General features: G+C 40.3%; 1 protein-coding gene across 3 annotated transcripts in view; it reads left to right on the top strand.

The window, feature by feature from the left end:
• The window catches only part of NAV2 (neuron navigator 2), a gene marked incomplete at its 5' end in the record, with an annotated part of 427,505 nt that overhangs the window by 247,647 nt on the left and 157,858 nt on the right, over positions 1–22,000 (top strand). For all 3 annotated transcript variants that reach the window (XM_082317338.1, XM_082317337.1, XM_082317336.1), the window contains one exon: positions 16,795–16,912. In XM_082317338.1, the coding sequence (XP_082173464.1) occupies positions 16,795–16,912 (118 nt within the window). The remainder of the gene's footprint in view (positions 1–16,794; positions 16,913–22,000) is intronic.

Genomic DNA, 22,000 nt, shown 5'->3' with positions numbered 1-22,000 from the left:
AGATGTGCTAGATGCAATTACATCGTACCTAAATGTTTCATTCAGAATTGTATTGATAAGAGCTTATTTTCTGCAGCATTGCTTTGCAAAACAGTGGACAAATGTCAGCCTATAAAACTGCACAGACCTTGCCCCTTATACAGCAGGCAAGTGCTAACAACTTCTCTTTCAGACTGTGGCTTGGCGTTACTAGCTAATGAGTTGATAGAGACGGGGTAAGTCGGATTTAGGGTACCAAGCATCAGCATTATTCCATGCCATGTTTTATACCGTGTACGCTCTTTGGTTTTTTTAATTTTCTGGCTATGATCTCAACATTGGTTGATTTTAAAGTAATCCCAATTCTTACCAGTTATTGCCTAAGATAGTTCATATTCAATAATTATTTCTTAGGTCAACTGTGTTGTAACAGTAGTAAATATTTGCCTTATGCACTAATAAAATGAGGTTTGAGGGCTTATGCCGTGTGCCAAAACATGTACCTGCCATTCAAAACTTCCAGGACCTTCTGAGCAGTGCCTGTGTCACCGTAATGAAGAGATGTTTCTTTTGTAGGAACTGCTGTACCCGCTTATCAGTGGTTTTTACGGTGTACGTGGGGAAATATTAGTTTCTGCTGGTGCTGCATGCTCTTCAGAACTACATCTGTATGCCTAGTCTGAATTTGTCTATGGACTTAAATAGGAACGCATTTTTTTAAAGTGCAGAAGAAATAGTCCTCTGGGGGTAGTGTCTGGCATGGTCATCATCACTGCAAATGAGCTATTTAGTGTACCTTTTAAATCAGAATGACAGAGGCTAATTTTCCTAGTCAACCTGTAGAAGAAGACAGTTTCACCAGAGTAGTAGAACATCTAGTGAGCGTGAAGTTGCGCTTCAGCCGCTCCTGGTGTTACGGCACAAAATTCAAAGGTTGGTGGTTTCATGAAATTTTGAGAGCACTGAACATAAAACCTATACTGATTTGCTGCTTTATATCTTAAATGGAATTGTTGCTAAAGCTGGTCTCTTCTCCCAAGTAACAAGCGATAGGACAAGAGGAAATGGGCTCAAGCTGCGCCGGGGGAGGTTTAGATTAGATATTAGGGAAAATTTCTTCATGGAGAGAGTGGTGAGGCATTGGAACAGGCTGCCCAGGGAAGTGGTGCAATCACAGACCCTGGAAGTGTTCAAAAAGCGTGTGGATGCGGTGCTTAGGGACACGGTTTAGAGGTGGACCAGGCAGTTAGGCTAACAGGTTGGACTCGATGATGTCAGAGGTCCTTTCCAACCTTAGTAATTCTATGGCTTTTATGTTGATGTGTTTTGAACAGTTTCTTAATGAAATCTGATTTTTTTTTTTTTTTTTTTTTTTTCATGGCCATAGTCACTTCATGATGACCTCATGGTCTGAAGCTTGAAGATTCCTTATCATGTACCTTTAGGAAAAAAAAAAGTTTGGCCAATTTTTCAGGGCATTATATAAAAGAAATCAGTGAGAATGCTGTTGAATTTAGCTGCTTCTCACATTTTAAAAATGAGATTGTGCTCTGATTTATTTACAGTTTCTTCTAGAATCTTTGGATCTCCTAAATAGCGTTGGGGCCAGAGTGGACGAACTGAAACTAATTTCTGTAAGGGTCCATTTTTCCCAGCTCCTACTCTAAATATAAATTTGCCCTGTGGAGCAGAGCAGCTGCTGCCTTTGTCAGCTCTTATATAGTTGAGTGGGATTTCTTTTCTTCATTGGCCTTTGTGTCAGAATCGCTCTGATAGGGACAAGCGTGCCCTCCTTCAATGCATGCCTATAAATGTCACTCACCTCGACGAGGTCCTTAAAATGATGCTTGCATCTGAGCTGCAACAGGTCTGGCCCACAACCCCACACTAATTGTTGGTTAGCTGAATGTATCCTTCTGATTCTCACAGGGTGGCACCAGCTTATATTCTTTGAAATGTACTTGTCATTTTGCTGAGGCTGCCGTACGTGTTGGAGTGGTAAATACAATCACGGGTGAAAATCTAATGCCAAGCAGTCTTGCTCTTCGAGAATCCAACAGTGATGGCTCAGGAGAAAACCTGCAGGAGACACCTGGGAAGTTATTTGTAGAGACAAAAATGGATAATCCATAGCATCCTAGTGATTATAAGAGATTGCACAAAAACAACTTGGAACAAAAGTGTTGCCAAAGGTGTTAAAAACAATGCTGAAAAAATGATAGTACTAGGGAGTTCTGCAGTAGAGTTGCCACTGCTTTTTAAAAACAAACAAACAAAAAAACCCAACGACGGGCCTTTTTCTTTTAGGTTGTTTTAATAGTAATTTTTACATTTCATTCACAACTCAACCATCCGCCTGTGGTTTAATTAATTTGCTACAATTCCAAGTTTTAGACAGTGCTCTTAGCCTGCCTTTTGGAAAAAAAAAAGAAAAAAAAAAAAGGCCTGTAACCTAAAATCTCAACATTGTTCTATAACAGCTATTGCAACTGTTTCTTTTTTTTTTTGGGGGGGGGGGGGGGGGGCTGTTTCTAAAGCTTTAAGATTATGCAGATTGAACTGTAGTTGACAAAGAACTGAGGAAAGTAATGCTATAAATATTAGTCCTGTTTGAGCAGGAAAATAGACAACCAGTCCTGATGGCTCTTTTTTTTTTTTCTTTTTTTTTTCTTTTTTTCCCCCCTTCCTCCTAGTATTGGTTAATTTCTGAATTAAGATTTTAGGATATATGTATCCATGCAGCCTTCTTTTCTTCTTTCTTTTTTTTTTTTTTTCTTTTTTTTGTTAGTTTAAACCAGCAGCATGCTCTTTGTTCCAGATTCCTCCAACCCTTGCTCCAGGCAAAAAAGAATAGCTGATTTTGCTGATGTCCATAAGCCTTGTTTCTATGCCAGTAGGCTCTGTCCTCCCGAATGATTACCAGTAAATTGCTCTGATTTTATCTGCAGCTAAGCCAATATTCTTATCTGATGTTACTTTAAACCGTACTCAGTTTCCTACATAGACGTGCTTTCAGCTACATCCTGTGTGAACATTTGACCACATCTATAGCATGGATCGCAGTGGATGTTCTTGTCTGAAGGAAAAGTAAGAGTTTTCATAGTTTTTAAAGTAAAAAAAAAAAAAAAATCAAATGGTTAATATCCACGGACCTCTGTAAAATGACCACGATGGATTAGTTACAGGGGTTTATTCCCTGTAAATTCCATATTATTTTTTTTCCTTGTTAAACCTGTCAGTCAGCTAATTTTAAGAACATAAGTTTGCTGGAGTGACACTTTTGTAGGTGTAGGTGTTCAGGCAGAAGCGGGATAGGATTTAACGTGGGAAACTAAATGCAGGATCTCAAACTGAGAAAGGGATTGTGTAGGTGTGCATAAAATTACAGAGGAATTTGAGTGATGGAGGCCCCCGCGAGCATGGTCTGCTGTCCTCGCGTTGTGCGTCCTGAATGCTCCAGAGCTTGCAGGTCTTTTGATCAAGCGCCTTGCTGCCGTATAATTTTTAAGAGTATTAATAAGAATAGAAATAGTTCAACCATCCACAATTGAAAAAGGCATGTATCAACGGAGATCATAAGGAACTAAAATAATAAAGTCTTAGCCTGGTAGGTCATGCTGTTGAAGACTCAGCGATTCCCATTGAATATCTTTATGTTAAAATCCTTTGTGCTGAAAATAGATGAAATCCACAATTGATCTGCCTCATGACAGTACTATTAAAGGGCTTTTCTACATATATTTCTGAATAAAGCTTCAGAAGCAGTGCAAAAATTAGGTTCTTTGCTTGAATGATTTTTTCAGGAAGGTGCAGAAGGCCTTTAAGTGGCCGCTAGCTACACAAGGAAGCTCTCGAGAGGAGATGCCTGAACCTCCTGTGCTTGTGGGAATGGTGCCTGTACTTTCATTTCTTGATCAGCCATAAAATATTCTTTTAAATTATTAATCAGTAGCCTGCTATAAATTTTACTTTACGGGATTATTTTTCTTTTCCTTTTGTAGAAGGCTGTATCAGAGGTTCAATATCAGAAATTTTAGTAAAACCCTACAGCACTGATTTTAATCACCAGATCAACGAAGGCATAGGCTGGTGTCGCTTTAGTGAACCTCTGTAATTAGGAGGATAGGATTTGCCGTCGCAGATCAGGCCGATGGTCCGCTGAGTCCAGCATCCCGCCTCCAGCAGCGCCCACGCTGGCCGTGCTCTGTGAGGAACGTATCCCCCCGTCTCCCTCTATCCCCAGTAAATGCATAAGGTCAGCAGGGAACGAAGAAGCAGAATTTTCCTCTTCTGTTGTGCAGAGGATCATTCTTCACCCCAAAGACAGTGAATTGGTAACTGGGGTCTGGGCCAGCATCGCTGTAAATGGCCTTTAGGGATAAAAATACTTATCCTTTTATATAGCCGTAAACTCTGATTACTTACAGAGGCTAGCTGTTTCCCATTAGGAGGGCTATTTCTTAAATTCTTCATAAATATACAAATACATTTGACTGGAAAAGTCTCTGGTTTTGTGACATGGACTATAGCGGAGAAAGGGGAACTAAGGAGTTTTCCCTATAACCTCTGTACTTTAGTACTTCTGTGTCCTATATTCCCTTAGTCTGCCCGATAGACGGGGACACTGCCCTTCCCTGCACGTTTGAGTTTGATCTGGTGCCAAATGTGCGGCTTTAACCCTTACCAGTTGTCTTCTAACTCTATAATTGGCATATAGATCATGATATAGAAAACACTCCAAACTCTTTAAATGCGGAAGTAAGCTGAAAGCAGGGTCAGCATAGGCAATTTAATTTAGAAAGTTATCAGTCAGTAGAAGATTCAGTTAGCTCCGTGTCTGTGAAACAGATGGCCAACTGCCAGATGATTACATTAGGTTTGTTATGTTTGTGGAAATTAATTCAGCACTTTATTTTTTGTTTGTTTTGGGGGAAAAAAAAAAAACCCAAACCAACTTGGATGATGTGGTAACCACTTAGAAGGAACAATTTATGAAGACCACCTTATTCTTTTCTGTAAAATATGACAAAACCCTGGGGATCCCTGGGTATGCAGAAAGCTTTTTGCTGTAGCCTGATTTCTAGGATGTGTAGCGATATAGTAAATGACATAACAAAACCAGAAATGCTGCCACCTATGGATAAATGTCTGTTAGTATTTTCAAATGCAAGAATTTTATCTCAAGATCTCATTAGCAAAATATTTAGGGCAGACACCTGTGTGGGCTGTGTGTCCCCATCTGTCTGTAAATGCAAATACATACACATGTGTATTCCTTTTTCCCTGTTCCTCATCAAAAAGTGAAGATCTGATTTTAAAATGCTGGAAATCTAGAGCTTTTTTAGGTGTTTTTTTTTTTTTTTGTTTGTTTGTTTTTTTTTTTTTAAAGTGTCTGAAACTTTTTATTTTGATGGCTACATGGAAGTTGAGCTCTTGTGATAGTCTGGCTCTAATTGGGATGCTGAACCCTTCTGAGATGCTTAGTCTTTTTGTGCGTCTTTGGGATCGAGTCTTTGCCACATAAATTAATGCTCAGCTGTCAGAAAGTATTTTTCACTATCTTAAAAATGCAGCTTAAAATAAAAATAGGTCTTTCAAAAGTAGGTCACACCTAAGATTTGTCTAGCCAACTGTCCCACTTCTGACAGTGCCCAAGAGCAGGAGGAGCATTAGAAATAGAAGAATGCGTAAAATATACAAAAAACTTTTTAGAAAGATGATTGGCCCCTTCTCGTTCTTACTCTTACCATCAATAATCTTCAGGAATAGTGGAATTAATATGTAATTCTCTAATGACCAACTTCAGTACAGCATTCCTGTTCAGAAGAGTTAAATGTGGGCTAAGTAACTGAGATTTGAGTACATGCTTGAAGCAAGTGTGTGGTTAAGTGCTTCCTCAAGTTTGGGTCTTGTTTTTCTCCTTTTTTTTGTTCCTCCCGTCTCTAGACTTTGCATTCATCTTGCTTGGCAGATAGAGCGATGAATAGGTTGTTGGCCTTCATAACTCAGTTGCACTGATTTTTCATCCATGTCTTGTTTACCTCTTTGCTTTACGTCCTTCCAAGTGTTAGAGAGCACTACCTCTCGCCAGCTTTTGGCAACTTCAGAAACATTGCCTCCTGTGAAAAATCTTGGACACAGAACTAAATTACATGTTACAGAGTGAGCAAGGCAGTGCAGATGACTTAGTGCTTTTTGAGTGGCATTAGCCATCCCGTTTGTGGGAGCAGAGGATAGTTTGCTGGTGACTTCAGAGTGTTGGTATGGACTGAACCTACCCAGCCCCTGGTTTTGAAGACTCAATTTTTTTAATCAAGCACTAAGCAGACCCAAAAGCAAATAATGTCTTGTCCTTCTTGGCTAAAAAAGGGCTAGGATTTGGTCTCTCAGGCGATACGAAGGCCAATTTCTGTAATTCCCTAATCCCCACAGCAAATTGCTTTTGTTAAAAATTAAGAAAAGCCTTTGTAATGTTTCTGGCCTCACTATTCGGATCAGATAACTTCCATCTTCACACGTTGCTAGGAGTTGAAATGGTTTAGAGGCATGTGCCTTTGAGGCCAATTTTACTTTCGTTTGGAGTTGCTTCCCAACTGTGAACGTTGTTTTGGTGAATTGATCCTCTAAGCAATCAAGAAAAAATGGAATAGAGCAATGAGATTGTGTTTAAGATGCTACATGGCAAGTCAGGTTTCATTTCCAGCCGTCTTCAGATTATTATCTGTATTTTCCTTACCCTTTCTTTCTGAAAGTCCAGTCCTGCGGTGATAGTTTGTCTGTTTTGATCCTGCCTGTGGCCATGGCTGGCTGCCCAGAGGAGATGATACTGAAGCCATACAGATTTGTGACCACAGGTGAAAAATACCAATGAAATTACAGCAGCTGTTTGGAACAGGCTGTTACACCTTTCCCAAATAGAGAAGAGTCTGTCTTAATTAGAAAAGTTCAGCAGACTTATTTGCTGTCACAGGCCAAGCGTGCCAAAATTAGGTTGGGTTTTGGGAACTGACCACGTTGAGTATTGCGGCATTGGATGCTTAAAGCAGAACGCTGTATTTAAGACTGCAGCAGCCTGAAGGTGGATCTCCCTTCCTGAAGGGTCAGGGTTTTGGAGGGGAACACGTGCAAACCTCCCCCTTCTCACGCTCAGCCCGGTCCCTGCCTTTGCATCAGCAGAGCTGTTGCTTGTAGCGCAGTCGAGCGTTCCCGGGCTCATCAGAGGCACAGCACCTAGCGCGGTGTAGGTGAAGCAGCCACTTCATCTCTTCGATAGCCCCGGTACATTATGTTCTCTTCAAACTCCGTCAAAGCCCTGTTGGTCCCCCACCTCCCCAAACCAAACACACACTTCTGCTGGCGGTGCCTGGGCTTTGCTGGAGGGGAGAGCTGATGTGGAGACAGGGTGGCTACCGGGTTATTTACTTTTCATGGAGCAGTTAAAAGACCCATATAGATTTTTTTTTTCCTGATAGAAGTGTGCCTTTGAAAAATAAACAGTTAAAATGTCAGGCATCTATCCTTCAACTTGGCAAGAGGGGAGGTGGAGCAGTCATCACTTCTCACCTTGTTCAATATTGGTGACATTATTTTTTTAATATAAAAAAATCCAAGCAAAGGAGCTTACAAGGGCCAATTCTCTGTATTTTTAAGGAATGCCAGCGATGTGGTCAGACCGTGGGCTTTGGGGTGACTTGCGTGCGGTGTTGGCCTGCCAGAGGACGGGCAGGTATTGCTGTCTGTACCAGGCCTTGCTCAGGAAAATAGGCAGGTTGTGCAGGTGCCTACTTGAGGTCTAATTCAGCCTTGTACTTTTTAGCTTGCATTTGTGATAGGTACAACCTTCAGACATCTGATCAATATTGTGAATGCTCCAAATTTTGAAAAAGGACATAACTGGATTTTTGTTTGGCCTGTTACAAGTATAGCGGCAGCATGCAAAATTTTGGATTTCCATTCAGAGCATAAATTTCCACAGGTATTGGGAGCATTTAGGTGAAGGGGGTTGTTTCTATAGTGGGTAGAAAGTCTTCTGATTGTGTAAAAATCAAAGCAACAACAACAAACAAAAAAACTTTTTTTTTTTAGTAATCATCTCTTAATGCCTACAGTGTCTAACACAAAAGACCTGCCAAACTTTATGCTTGCTGTGAATAGCTTCATTATTTAAGAGTGTGTATAAAAATGTATTGATCCTGTTTGAAATTTTTGTCAAACGCTGAAACTCTGTGTTAGAGACAGTAGTAAGAGAAGGGAGCAGTGGGGCTGTGTAAGCGAAGAGCTGCAGGAGTGGGAGTTGTAAAATGTGACAGTGTAGGAAATCTGAGCACCGTGCATGCGTGGCTTCAGCTAAAATTAACTGTCCGAGCTTCACATGCCAGCGTATATATCATCATTTAACTGTAGATGCCTTGAGAAGCAAGAGCAGGCTGGAGTCGAGCAGTATATGTTCATGTTAAATATGCCAATAAGTAGTATGACCTTTCAGGTCCCTGCTCGTGGGAGAAGTAAATTTTCCTGTGGCCACTATAAAACAGTAAGCGGCTCGTGGCTCCTAGATCATGGCAGCGGTGCTGTTGAACAGTAGCTCACTTCAGCCTCAGAAGTGTTGGTTTTTTTTTTTTTTTTCCCCTTTCTTCTGCAGCTTGCAGCTTCTTAAGATTTTCTGTGGTTTCTCTTCGGAGTAGAAATGTGTCAGCTTTTCAGATAAGCCCTTTTCTGTTGCTATTCGTGTGTGATAGTAGATGTAAATGGGTTTCTTTCATGTATGAGAATTGTGATATTTGAAAGTAATTTGGTGTGCGCTTCAGGGAACTTTTTAGAAAACGCTGAAAAAAAATAATCGTACATTTGCTTCTCTTGTTCTCTGAGGTCAATGATGTTTTGTGGGCGTGAGATCAAATCAGTTGATTCACCGTGGCCAAACATGACTTGGAATGGGTTTTGCTGATCAGCTCAGCAAACTAAACTCTCTTTCACTTTTGGATACGCAAAGAAATTGATGCAGGTGTGAATGTAATCTCATTTCTATTCAGCGTTTAAAATGTTTTGCAAGGGGGAATAAGAGAGCGGCCACCTGCTTGGCTTAGTGTGTGGTTCCAGCTTGAAGGGGATTTGTATATGGCGAACGTGTATAACGGGAGCATTGAGAGCAGAGCGTGCCGGATACCAGCACAGTTGCTGCCCTTGCTTCACCTTCTAGCTGGTGTGTAGGAAAATGTTGCTTTGCTGTGAAATATTTAGCCCCCTGTATAGGCAGCGCCTGTCAGCAGCGGGGTTCAGAAACTGTGCGGTTGGGGGAAGAACCAGAAAATACCTCTTTTCTCCTCTTTTATGCTAAATGTAGTAAAACATTCAGTAGGGTAAGAGTAAGAAAGGTTCTGGCTAGGCAATTTAAAGTGTATTACTTGTTTAGCACCCACCAAATATTTGCTTTACCCAAACTCGGAGGCAGCAGTGCCCGCCCTGAAGCGTGGAGGATCTGAGGCTCTATTACTGGAAGGGCTTGCAGCATGCTAAAATGTACACGCATGCTTGGCTGTGTGTGCTGTGAGTCAGCCCATTGCTTTTGAATAGTCGTCATATGCATGAGAATAGCTCTCCCCAGTCGGGAATAAGGCTTTAAAGAGAGAGAAATAAATAGTCCCGGTGGTGTTTGTTTAAATTACCCATTTCTCTATTTAATTTCCAGAGGGTAGTTAATGTACATAAGTGTCCAGTAAAATGTAATATCCAGAGGAATACCTCCCACCAACTGACTAATAATTTAAAGCTGTTCCAACAAACACTTGCACATGTGAGTAGAATAAATAGTTTAGTTGCACTTAATAAAAAAGCATAGTTACCTCCGGTTCCCCAGAGAAGTGGGAACCAAAACCTCAGTTGGTTACAGCTGCATTCCCAATAGTTGATGATAACTGGAAAGTTCCAGCGCTTGAGATAATTGATGGTATTTTACTGGCATCATATTAAATGCTAATTAGTAGCTAATTATTGTGACAACTTTTTTTAGGGGATTGCAAATGTATGGATTCCTTTCAGGAAGGTCATTTTACCGTCTCACCTGCCTATCAGAAGGAGTTCACCTGCAATCCGGCCCATCATCACCTCAAACTTGGAGTTCTTGGTGGTTTCCTCCCTTTTTGCTAGTACTGGTGCCAAAGCGCTGGCAGGATGGAGTGAACAAGTCCCCAGGCTCCCATCCTCACTTTCAGGGTGCTTCCAGTATCTCTGAGCGGAGAGGAGGCAGATTAGGTTACCCAAGGCCAATGTGTCCATGCTGGCTTAACCGTTCACTGCCTACCCTCTGTCTGCCTCTCCCTCTGAGCTGGGGATCACCGGGCATCCCCAAGGACTGCATTTTTGCTTCGTATTCTACTCTCTACATACTTCTAGGTGTATTCTTAAAGAAAAGGAGCAGGCAGAGCTCTTTCCTCAAATCCCACTAATACCTTTTATTTAGCATGGAAATGTGGGCACACATTCTTCTGTGCCCTGCTTTTTAAGCCTCTTTTTTTCTCTTGCAAGAACTTATATTGGGGGGGGGGGGGAAAAAACAAAAAAAAAAACAAAACAAAACAAAACACAAAACAGACTTTTGGATAGCAGAGCAAAGCTTTTTCGTTCTCGAAGAGCCAGTACTGCCCTTTTAGTGGGATTTGTGTCACGGTACAGATGTACAGATAACAGGCTTCCTACAGGATTTAAGAAGCGCGTGGGGGCAAGTAAGGCCACAAATTGTAAGAAATCTCTGAAAAAAAGTCTGTGACAAATGCTGTTAAACTGGATTTTTTTTTTTTTTTTTAACTATGTGCTTCTTAGTTGGCCTTTTGCCACTAACTCAGCAAAATATCAGCCATATTATTGTGAGGCCCATAGTCTCTATGCACTTTCAAAATAGCTGTTATCCTTAGTGTGCTCCCTTGGGGCCAGAGGTGATTCTGAGGAATGAGTTTTTCAGCTAAACCTTTGGCTTTAGCTGTTTACCTCTGGGCTTTGCAGTGTCATATCTATTAATAAGGTCATTGTGTTGGAGTGTAGCATGGATCAGCATGAGACTGCAATTAATGGTACCAGTCAAAAATTGTGATTTCATGACTCTGCATGTGTAAACCCCATTACGTTGGGCAGCAGTGAGTATCTGATGGGCTCTCCTCCCCCCATGGCATTGTAACAACTGCAGGCATTCCCATTGGGATCATCTCAGTATGTTTTGTCTATTTTTAGGTTTTGGGTTTTTTTTCTCCTGTGAACTTCCATAGGTAGTGTGGTTTGGTCAGCAGCAGCATAGGCTTTGCATTGTCATGGGTGTTTTGGTGGAGTTCGTCGGTGTGACTAACCCTGCTATTCAATCACGACAAAAGCCTTGCTCTGCTCTAATTACGCTACATGATGTCAAAAAGACACTCTTCAGCTGTTAGCAAATTCATGGGAGCCTGATTCATAATAATTATTGGAAGAAAACAATCAGAGCCTGATTAGTTAGGAACTGACATGGTGATGGAGGGAAAGAAAGGTTTGAAAATGTACTTAAGCATTTATTATAAGTAGTTTGTTTTTTTTTTTCTTTTGTGGATATGACTAACAAGAAGAGGTTCAGGCATATTTTCTACTAACTTGCATAGAAGGGGGAAATTCTTTTCAAGTAGTTTTGTGTGAACCCTTTCCTTTTCATAATGAGCGTATTTCAGAATACCAATGGGGAGGCAAAAAATGTGGGGTAGTTCTTGCGTTCCCATTTGGGACTGAATTCCATTTAAAGGAGACCCTAGAGTCCGTGAAAATACCTGGCACCTTAATCTACCCATCGATATACTGGGTCTCCTTTATGATCTCTAAAGGGTCTTCCTGGATTCATTGCCCTCATGACTTTATTCACGCTCTGTTTCCTGGGTTTGACTGACTATGGGAACAGGAATATAGTCCTACAGATGCTGTATTTGGCCCTATCTGCCAGCAGATCAAGAAGAACCTGCCCCTCAGCATGTCTGAGCACCCACGTATCAGCCTGTTGCCTCCAAAATGGTATCTGTAGAAAGGAATACTGTGGTTTGAGATGCCAACTTCAGACTGTTATGGCTAGCTAGGCAAGCTCTGGTTTATTTGGCTTTTTGGTTGAATTTTCCAAGGCTAAAAAGGCTGAATGAATTACTTTTAAGTGGACAGAAGCTTCAGGGTTTTTGCTTTTTACTGGTCCGTATGTTCCCCAGCCCTCCCCAGGTGCTTAGTGGTACCTGTGTGGTCTCAAAGAAACAACCCGTTCTGCCAAAGGCACCTTTTCTGCTGATTCAATATTCAGATATGGTGCAGGTGGTCTGAGGTGTGCTCAGGTGCGATACGTGCGGTCTCTTAGTATGGTCGGAAATGTTACTCGAGACTCAAAGTGACGAGAGAGTGCAGAAGCCTCCTAGCTGGAAAGCAAGATTTCTGAGCATCTGAAATGTGCTTTAACCAAGCAGGTATAATGCTAAGGAAAGGGGAGAGGGGAGAAACCCCACTGAATTTCAAAATGCAGTGTTCTTGCCATTTGCAGGCTTACTGAGCTTCAGGCCTTTTTCTTTACAGACAACTTTCAAAAGCTTTAGAATTTGGGATTTTTTTTGCTCAAAACCTTACTACTTTGTGCAATAGTGTTTTAGCTATGACTCATAGTGTACTGCGTATTTCCAAAATCAATATTTACCTGTAATGCCCTTAATTCAAACCTAATGGAATCAGTCTTTACCTCTAACACTCTTAATTCAAACCTGATGGATTGGGGGGGGGGGGGGGGGGGGGAACTTTCACATTTGTTTTTAATTTGTTCCCAGATAATTGGATTCCTAAGATCATAGACTACAGAGAAAAAAAAAGCTACCAAACAGCTGCGTCCACCTTTAACAAAAGCCAGAACTTAGACCCGAGTTAAACATTAATCTGACTGCTCTCAGGCACAAAGATCTGCTTATGGCGATAATGCCCAAATCATGTTGTTTGCTTGATTTTGCTAACTAAAACAATGAAGCTGCCTCCAATGGTTTTCATATTGTGTGACACTGAAAAGTTTTAAAAGCCCATGCTGGTATATGTAATAAGGCAGTATCTGTTTGGTTGTAGTGGGTCAAATAATTCATATCACAAGATTTTGTAATGAGGTGACTGTTCAGCCTGTTCTCACGTGAATATTCAAACATGAGACTTTGTCACCTGCTTGCTGAAAATACCTGAGGAACACTCAAAATTCACGTGCAGAGATAGGCATATATGAATGGAAAGTTTCTCAGCAGTGTTTTCCTAGTTCTTTTATTATTGTTTTCCCAGTTATTTGCCTGTTTTTGAACATTTGAAAACACTATGTGCTTTGAAACATTTTTCATGTGTCTAGAAATAGCAACCATTGTACACTTATATTTTTTTCACTTGTTTGTATGGAAAAGGAAAAGAAACGTTAGGAATCGTATTTGTGTAGCACATTACAAAGACTTGCAACAAACAGGTTTGGAAAACATCCTGGAAGGTTTCCATAATTAGCTTAATATATGCCATAAAAATGAGCAGTGACCATAAAGAGCTACTACGATATGCTTGGGTAATACTACAGCCATAAGAATGCTCCAGAACTTGTAAATACATAGCCCAGTCAGTTTAAAAAAAAAAAAAATAATAAGTTGCACGTTATGCGTATTGCAAAATAATGTGGTATAATAACGTTTTAAGAGAGGCACAGACTTATTATATCTGTTTTCTTGCAAAAGGCTTTTCTAATCAACTGTTTGAATGAAATAATATTCCACGCCCTTAAATACCCTAGAAACAGATATTTTCTCCATACTGGTGTGCATTATTGATGCATTTAATGGACTATTTTATATGAGCATAAAAGCTCTGCTTGCAACTTCAGCACACAAAGTCAGAGTTACAAGACTGATTTGCCAACAGAGGGAGTTTCTTTATCTGTTATTGGAGACAGTGAATCAGACAGCAGGTATTTGGGGGTGTCTCAAGTTGTCTCCTTTACCGGGAGGATTTGTTATGGGTGTTAGGAATTTCTTTGATGCAGTTCTCTTTATTTACAGGGTACGAATATAAGTTCTGGTGTTCCTGGGTGCAGCAGGAATTAGCGCAGTAGGAAACAGTTACGAAATAGCAGTTTTGCAATGCCAGCCGAGCGTTCTCACACTGTTATTTGACTTAAAAATCAATCCTAATTATCTCTCAAGGTCTTGCTGATGCTGTAATTTCAGGCTCTGCCAGGAGGGGTCTGCTCTCCCTGCCCTCTCTTCTGTCTTGTCTTACCTCTAGGGCTGATCCAAGCATTTGTTTGATTGCATGATGATCTGCATCATGGAAACAAGCCAGACTGGAACTGATGCATCAAAGTGTAATCTTATAGTTGCTGAAAGTTCTTCTGTGATAAACTAGGACATTCATCACAGCCCTCCCATTAAAAGAAACTTGTGTTTCACACAATAGTGTTTGGCAAGTTGCGTGTCAGCTGAATCGCAGTCACGGTGTAGGGGTGCGTGCGGACCCTTGCGCTGGTGAAGTAAGTAGTTCTCAGCCTGTTTCCTGATGTGTCTTTACTTGTAGGTAAGGAAGCTAGGACCGTGCGGCAGAAAAATAGGTGAAGTCAATCCTAGTTCCTTAAAGTTGTTGGATCTTTGAAAATATCTTCCTGTTATGGAAAATGTCTGTAAAAGGAGCTAAGGAACACAATGTCTGGCTCGTGCAAAGTGTGTGGGGGGGTTTTCCCTTTTCTTTTTTTGGTCAGCTAGGGAAATTACTCAGGTGTACTCAGCCTTTATTTCACTGAGATGTTTTTCATTGAGATGTTTTTCAACTCTGCTTTTTCACGGAGGTGTTCCAGTGTGTTTTTCTTTTCAAGTCCCTGGCGCTGTTGGCATAGGAAATGCCCATCCCGCTGCTCTGAAGATGGAAGTAGAGGATAAATGATGGAAAATAGGGATATAGGTTTCAGATTTCGAGTGATTTGTTCATTGCTGCTACCAGTAGTGTTTTACAGGTTTAAGAAAGTTGCAAGTGAAGACTTTATAACCAAAATAACTCTAGGCAAAATATCTCTTCTTCATTTTATCATATTAATATTGAATCAGCAAGTGCAAGAGGAGCTTGAAATTAAATCCTTGTATTATTTCCAGGTTCCTCCATCCCGTGTGGCAAATACTTGACCTATAGATGTGGGAGTTGGCTTTTGATTCCCATGAAAGACAAGGACGTAAGCCTTGCATTTTCAATGCAATGCTGAAGATGCTTCTGAAATTAGTAGCCACGGCTATGCTTGGTGATATTAGTAATTTAAAGCATCTGCGTTGATATAAGACGATCTGGCGGGTTGCATAGCTCGGGAGGAGGGTGGTGGAGGGGGAATGGCTCTAAACCCATGTTTCGTTTCAACGGTGTTTTGCCAGCAGACAGAATCCGACTTTAGTGGCCATCATTTACATCTGCTTCCTTAAGGCTGGGGGATAGGAATCTTCATAGCCCAGTGATCACAGCCCTGAGGGCCAGGGCCCCTCTCCTTGTCCTCTTTTCTTTCTGTCGGTAGCTGTGAAGGAAAACAGTGGTTCCTGGGCAATGCGCAGGGAGAGCTTTCCCTGGGCTTCTGGGCACTGACCACTCTTGTGCAGATGTTTCCCTCCAGGTCAGTGATTCACCCACTTGTGTGAGGCATTCGTCACCAGCATAGTGCTTTAATTTAAAAAACCAACCAACCAAACAAAAAAACCAAACAAAAAACCCCAACCCAGTACATGATGGTTTATAGGGACTGTGGGGGATTGGCATGGGTCATGCTCTAGAAAGCACGTTCAATCTACTCCTGCTCTACTGATACCCTGAATTGGGTTGAATGTATTTCTAATATGCTAGATACTCTTGAGAGCAGGGGTGAACCTTAATATTTGTCTGGGTATTTAAAAGGTAAAATCCTGATATTTAGTTGTTTTTACTTTATTTCTTTGGAATATAAATAGAACATATAAAAAAGTCTTCTTAAATTTTGTCCTATACGAAGAACAAGAAACGTTATTTAATTCATAAGCAGAAATTCCTAGTCACGTATTTTTCCTTCTTTTGGATAACCTAGCATGAAAAGATTGTAGAAGTTTTCTGGTTTTCTTGGATAAGTTGTGCTAGCATGTGGTGAGCAGTGCTTAATGCAAATTAAAGAGAGATTTTGACTGCTTTGTTTGCCTAGTTTTCAGGTAATACGTTTTAAAATAAATCCCAACAGTTAGAAGTTTGCGTGAGAGATGAAAATCAATTTAATAGGCCTATTAATCTGTGAGATGGAATTTATTAGAATTGGTAGATTTTTAAGACCTTTAAAGGCTTGTTGGGTAATATAACAAAGGAGTTTCCTCAAAATGAAGTTGCTATATGGCTAATATCTACCAGGAGTGGTTCTTGGAAAAGAATCATTCAAATTTCTCAATAACAGATATAGAGAAGGAATGTCAAAGGGAAAAGGCAAAAAAATAGTTGGGTGGAAATTGCAATCTCTCCTACACGCTTGTTACTGCCATAGAACACTTAGTTGACTGCCTGATGATCCATTCAAGCTGTAACATGTTCAGGAGTTTACTGTCGTCTTCTGCGAGCTTTGATGTCAGATTCCTGAATAGGAAAAGCCATAGTACAGTAAGCTGAAGGCTTGGTCTGCACAATGCCTTGAATTTTTATGTTGTTGACTTGTTTCAAAGAGCTAAAAAGCAGTGATCTTAAATCAGCCTCTCGGATACCGAGAGAAACAAAGAACTCTCATTTTTAAGGTTGATGTTATAACTAACAATTTCGGTTTGTTTATCTTTCTCCTAACAGATTTATACGGATTGGGCTAATCACTATCTAGCAAAATCTGGTCACAAGAGATTGATAAAGGATCTACAGCAAGATGTGACTGATGGAGTCTTATTAGCTGAAATAATCCAGGTTGTAGGTGAGTGACTTTCTCTTTCTGTACCAGGTATCCACCAACTCACTCAGAAATGCACTGTCTTTGTCTTCTATGTAAACACAGGAGGAGAAATCCATCAAACTGCATGGAATTACGTAGATAATTTTCCTTCCGAGACTTTGCTAATTAATTCGATAAAGCCTTGACTTAAAGCATAGTGGAAAAATACTGGATGTTGCTGATAAGATCTCCTGACACAGCGATATCACTTCACGCAGCTGAATGTTAGAAAAGCAACTGATGAGGGATTTTTTGTCTGCCAGGATGCTGTTAGCCTTCACTCTCTCTATTTCTGATACCTTTTGGGGATTGGTCTGAACATAATTCACAGTGATACTGGCCTACTGTGTTGAACCTCCTGCTTTCAGCTGGATTTGGAAAATCCATATATGCAGCTGGGAGAGGAGAAGGGGTATAATTTTTATGTGGCAGAAAAAAGAAAGTTTTCAAATGAGGAAAATCATTTATCATTAGGACAAATCTTAGATATAGTCTCAGTTCTACAAAGCGTTTAGTTCCCTCAGTTTGCACTAATATTCCTAGATAATGAAGATTCTAAACAATGTTCTCCATTGGCCCCATGTAAAGCTGCATATTCTCCCTCTTCCCTTGGGCCTGGATCCTTCCTTAGTTCCTTCAGAGGCTCATCCATCTGGTACTTGGGATGCCACAAAACACATGCATGGGCCAGTGGAGATTGATGGAATGGGAAAGCCTGCTAATGGGAATTAGGACAACTATTGTTAGAAGCAAACTGGCAGATTTGAGATGCAAATTAAGACGACAGCAGTGAAGTAACAAGACATCAGTGCATGCATATTTATATGTGTTTGAGATGCTGTAAATGAGCTAGTTCCTTGATTTAAGGTACAAATCTGCAAGCCCTGTTCTCGGATGAAATTGTGAGGCATCGTTCCAATGATCCCACTAGAGCTGCACTGGAATACATCAAAAAAGAGTTCGTCTCTGTGTTGTAGAGCAACATTATATCTCGGTAGCATTCTGCAGACCTGCCATGCAGCTACACATGTATAAAAGCAGGCCATGAATTGATTGTGTGTTGACAGGTATTCACTATGAACAATGCTTCATCCTGTGTTCGTTTCCGTTAATAGCGAAATTTTTTGGAAACCCAGGAACAGTTAAGTGTTGATTCCTTTCATCCATACCTAGCTACCCTATGTTAACAGTGTTGTAGAAAACTGCGTGAGAACACGTGTGTAAGAATACCAGCATCAAAATGTGAACCTGGTTGTACCAAATATTTAAATGTAGCTGTTTGAGTATTGACTTGTGAAAACTCATGAAATTCAAATTACTCCCTCTGAAATACACAGAAATAATCTTGCTTACTGTATTTTGCTTTGATTCACCTTTGCATTTTTTCAGCCATTCTTAGAGCTGCCTTTTGGCTAATATTTAAGATTACATCTGCAAGCTTTCAAAAGCTGAAGTACAAGGTGAAGGATTTCATTTTCAGAGAATGTTTTCTATGTGAAAGAAAGTTCATATTTAAACATTCTCAGTGTAATCCTCCAATAACAGTGAAGAAAAAGTCATTTGTATCTGCTGTGCGTGGCCTTCGGCATTGCTGCATCTGATTGTCACAACGATGGTGATAACTTTCACACCTAGAAGCAGCTTTAACTCTAGCCTGCAAAATAGAAACTTTTTTCCTAACAAACAAGACTGCATACTAAGAAAGCTTCTATATGCACTGTAGGAGAGGCTTTTCTTATGTTACGATGTGCTGCGTTTAAAAGCAGCCATGAAGATCCTTCCTCCTTTTTGTCGTGTGCCTGGAGTATCTGGAGTTTGTTCAAAGTCATCAAAATTGATTCAGGTTTAATGATTAGCGATACAATTTTTCTTACGTTCACCATCTGAGATTTACATCACAGATGTTAAATCTTGAAATACTACTTAATATCCAAAACTTAAAAAGAAGAAATGTGATTTTTTTTTTTTTTTTAAAAGAAGACTCCGTAAGAGTTAATGATTATACAGAGACAGTAATTGCAGCCCTTTCTGCTTACCTTTCTTAAGTGAAATAGCTGTATATTTAGGAAAAGAAAATGTTAAAATTAGTAAGAACTAGGTAGTTCTTTTACCTTACCATCCAAACAAGGAGCAAATCTAAAAAGACATGAAACCAAACATCATTGCATTTGACGTTAGAGGATATAATCCTCAGACTTCAAAACTACTATTGATAATATAGAAGCATTATATGATGACAGTTTTTTCTATTTGCAGGTCAATTAAAATGCATTCATAGCATTCTGATTTATTTCAGTTAAAAATTTATGAGATTAGAAAAGAATATGTAAGTAATATATGCCTTAGTGATGCCATATAAATATAGCTGTATTTAAATTAATGAATGCAGATATACTGGGTCTCTGCATGCTCTGAAATTGGTAATATATCAAATTGTCAGTTGGTTCCCTGTGAGAACCTTCAATTTTCAAGACTTAGAAATGATGCTAAAAATAAACTTTAACCCAGTCCATTAGGACTTTTCCTACTGTTGCCTATATTTTATGGAATATTTTAATTGAGTGGATATAACCAAAGTCAGCTCAGGCGCAAAATCTGTGGCTTTATCAATAGGGATGCAGACATTGCGTTAGTGTCAAATACTTATTCAGCTAAATAAAAATAATTTCAGTAAGAAGGAAAATGTGCCCATCAGCGTTGTGCTGGGCAATCAGTACGCCATTACAGGAGGTGATGGGCATGTTGTTTGGTGTAGATGCTTTCGATGTGCCAAGATAGCCTATCTTACAGGTATAGCTACATATTCTGGGTAACTTGTGTTCTGATTGAAATTATTTGTGCTGACATAAACGCAACAGGTCTTTGCTCTAATTTAAAAAGTCATTTGGGATTACTCCATTTAACTATTCCAGTTCAAATTCATACTGTGACTTACCTCAGTATAGCTTTTGTCTGCTGTCATGAAAATTGTACTGTTGCAGTTGCAGGGGAAGGTTACAGGTTTATATTTCAAACAATCTTGAGGTCGAGCCTAGCAGTACTCTCTAGTGATAACTCCTATTATATTTCGGGTGGGACATTACGCAAAGGTTCATTTTACTAATATTTGAGTGGCTGTTCAGTTAAAAGCTGCAGGTGACAATTCCTATGCAAGTATAGGAATTATACCGAGCAATATTCATTCATACGTTCAAGAAAAAGTAATCTAATGTCCAAGGGTATGCCTGCAGTACTGAATAATGCAGTTGTAACAGTGCAGTTGTTTTGTTCTGTATAATGCTTATTGAAACACTTTTGATTTGTTCTGATTATAATTTTTGACTCGCTTGATGGAATGTCATTTGCTGAAGGTTTTTTTCACCAGGAAGGCGTACCTGTACCTGTATGAATGGGACACTGACAGCTGACTGGCCGATAGATTTAAAAAATTCTTTGTAACTTTTGATGCCAGAGTTTCCTTTTCGCTTGTGTTTTCATATAATTTTGGCTTGCAGTTTCATAATATGCCTCCTGTCAAAATACATAAACCCAAATATTCTTTTAGGTACCATTTTCCAAGCTTTGATTCGGATCCATCTAATGAAAGCACAGTGTCACTCCTCGCTACTTTCGTTATAGATCACAGCTGATTTCTTCTGTCTGCCTTTGTACACCTCTCAGTCTGTGTATGAATGGGAAAAGTCTGCGAACATTTAAAAGCATTTGAATCAAATTCACTGTATTCAAAATGAAGAAGAAGTGATGGGGGAAAGCTCTTCAGACTTGCAATCAGTTTGGGAAAAATCCTCTGCATTTCACATTTGTGGTTGTGAATTTCCATCTTGCTGAAGGCTGAGATAGAATTGAAAGCCTTTATGATTGCCTGTGACTTGCAGTTTATGCTAGCTGAAGCAGTATTCCTCCGTGGCAAATAGAAACAGTAGCTGTGAGTTGCCCATTTGTCACGGCCAGAAAGCTGTGCTTTTGCAGCTGCGAAACTGGACGCATTTCCAAGATCCCCTAGCATTCGGTGACTTGTGCTATGAACTGCACCGTCACGCTGCCCATGGGCACGCTGCATTGTCATCTCATTCACGGCCACCTCTTTCTTTCCAGTCATCTCCACAAGGCAGGCAACTTCCTTCATACCTGCTGCAAGCACTGTTCCTTGGAGCTAGGTGGAAGGGTCAAGGATAGGGTCCAGCTTACGGCCAAGGAATGGGAGTATCAGAACAATTGCCTGGTGAATTAGGCAGATTCCTGCAAAGTGCCAAATATGCCTCTGGGCCACTTGGATGCATGTCCCCAGCCTAGATTGAATTTCTGAGGTCTTGCCCTGCTGGGTTTAATAGAGAGGTGTGAGTTAAAGTTCAACCCAGCTGCCAGTTTGCCCCACCACCAGCTTTTCTGGTTGCTCTCTGTTCCACCTGCTTTTCATAGCACTTGCACCAGCAGGGAAGGGATGATAACTGCGTTAATGTAGCGAGAGGAGTAACCAAGAGCCATAGGTGAGTTGGGAGTGCATTAGAAGGTGAAAAGGTAGAGCATAAACCTGCCCAGGGAAAGGTGGTTGCCCAGGGGTAAGCAGAAAAAGCACCTGATGGACCAGAAACTCCAGTTCTTGTTACTCTTCTGAATCCTGCCAACCGTTTCTGGTCATCCACGTCCTAAATCACCTGTGGCAGAGAAGGCCAACAGCATAAAAGGAAGTGATGGGTAATTGGGAACTGATGAAGAATCGTCAACGGGTGGACAAAAAACTGCAGGTTCACAAGCAGGGGGAAAAGCTGCCTTGGTTTAAGATAGCTTTTGAGAGAAACCGTTTAAAAACAAAAATAAGAAAGGAAAAAAAGCACAAGAAAATGCAGGAAACTGATAGTAATGAAATAAAGAAGCTACAAATCAGTTGATCAGAAGAGTACAAGGATAGCTGATGATATCTTGCAAGCTGGTAGAAAGGTACAAGGACAAAAGGAATGATTTCTAGATGGGAATGGTAATATAACCACAGTGTAAAAAAAAAAGGAAGGGGATAAAGAGGTAACATCCCAAATAGTTCGTGTGTTGGATGTAAATTTCTCCTGACGGAAA

This window comes from Platalea leucorodia (genome assembly GCF_965183815.1).
Source record: "Platalea leucorodia genome assembly, chromosome: 7".
Classification (NCBI taxonomy): Eukaryota; Metazoa; Chordata; class Aves; order Pelecaniformes; family Threskiornithidae; genus Platalea; species Platalea leucorodia.
This window is presented reverse-complemented; position numbering and strand designations above follow the sequence as displayed.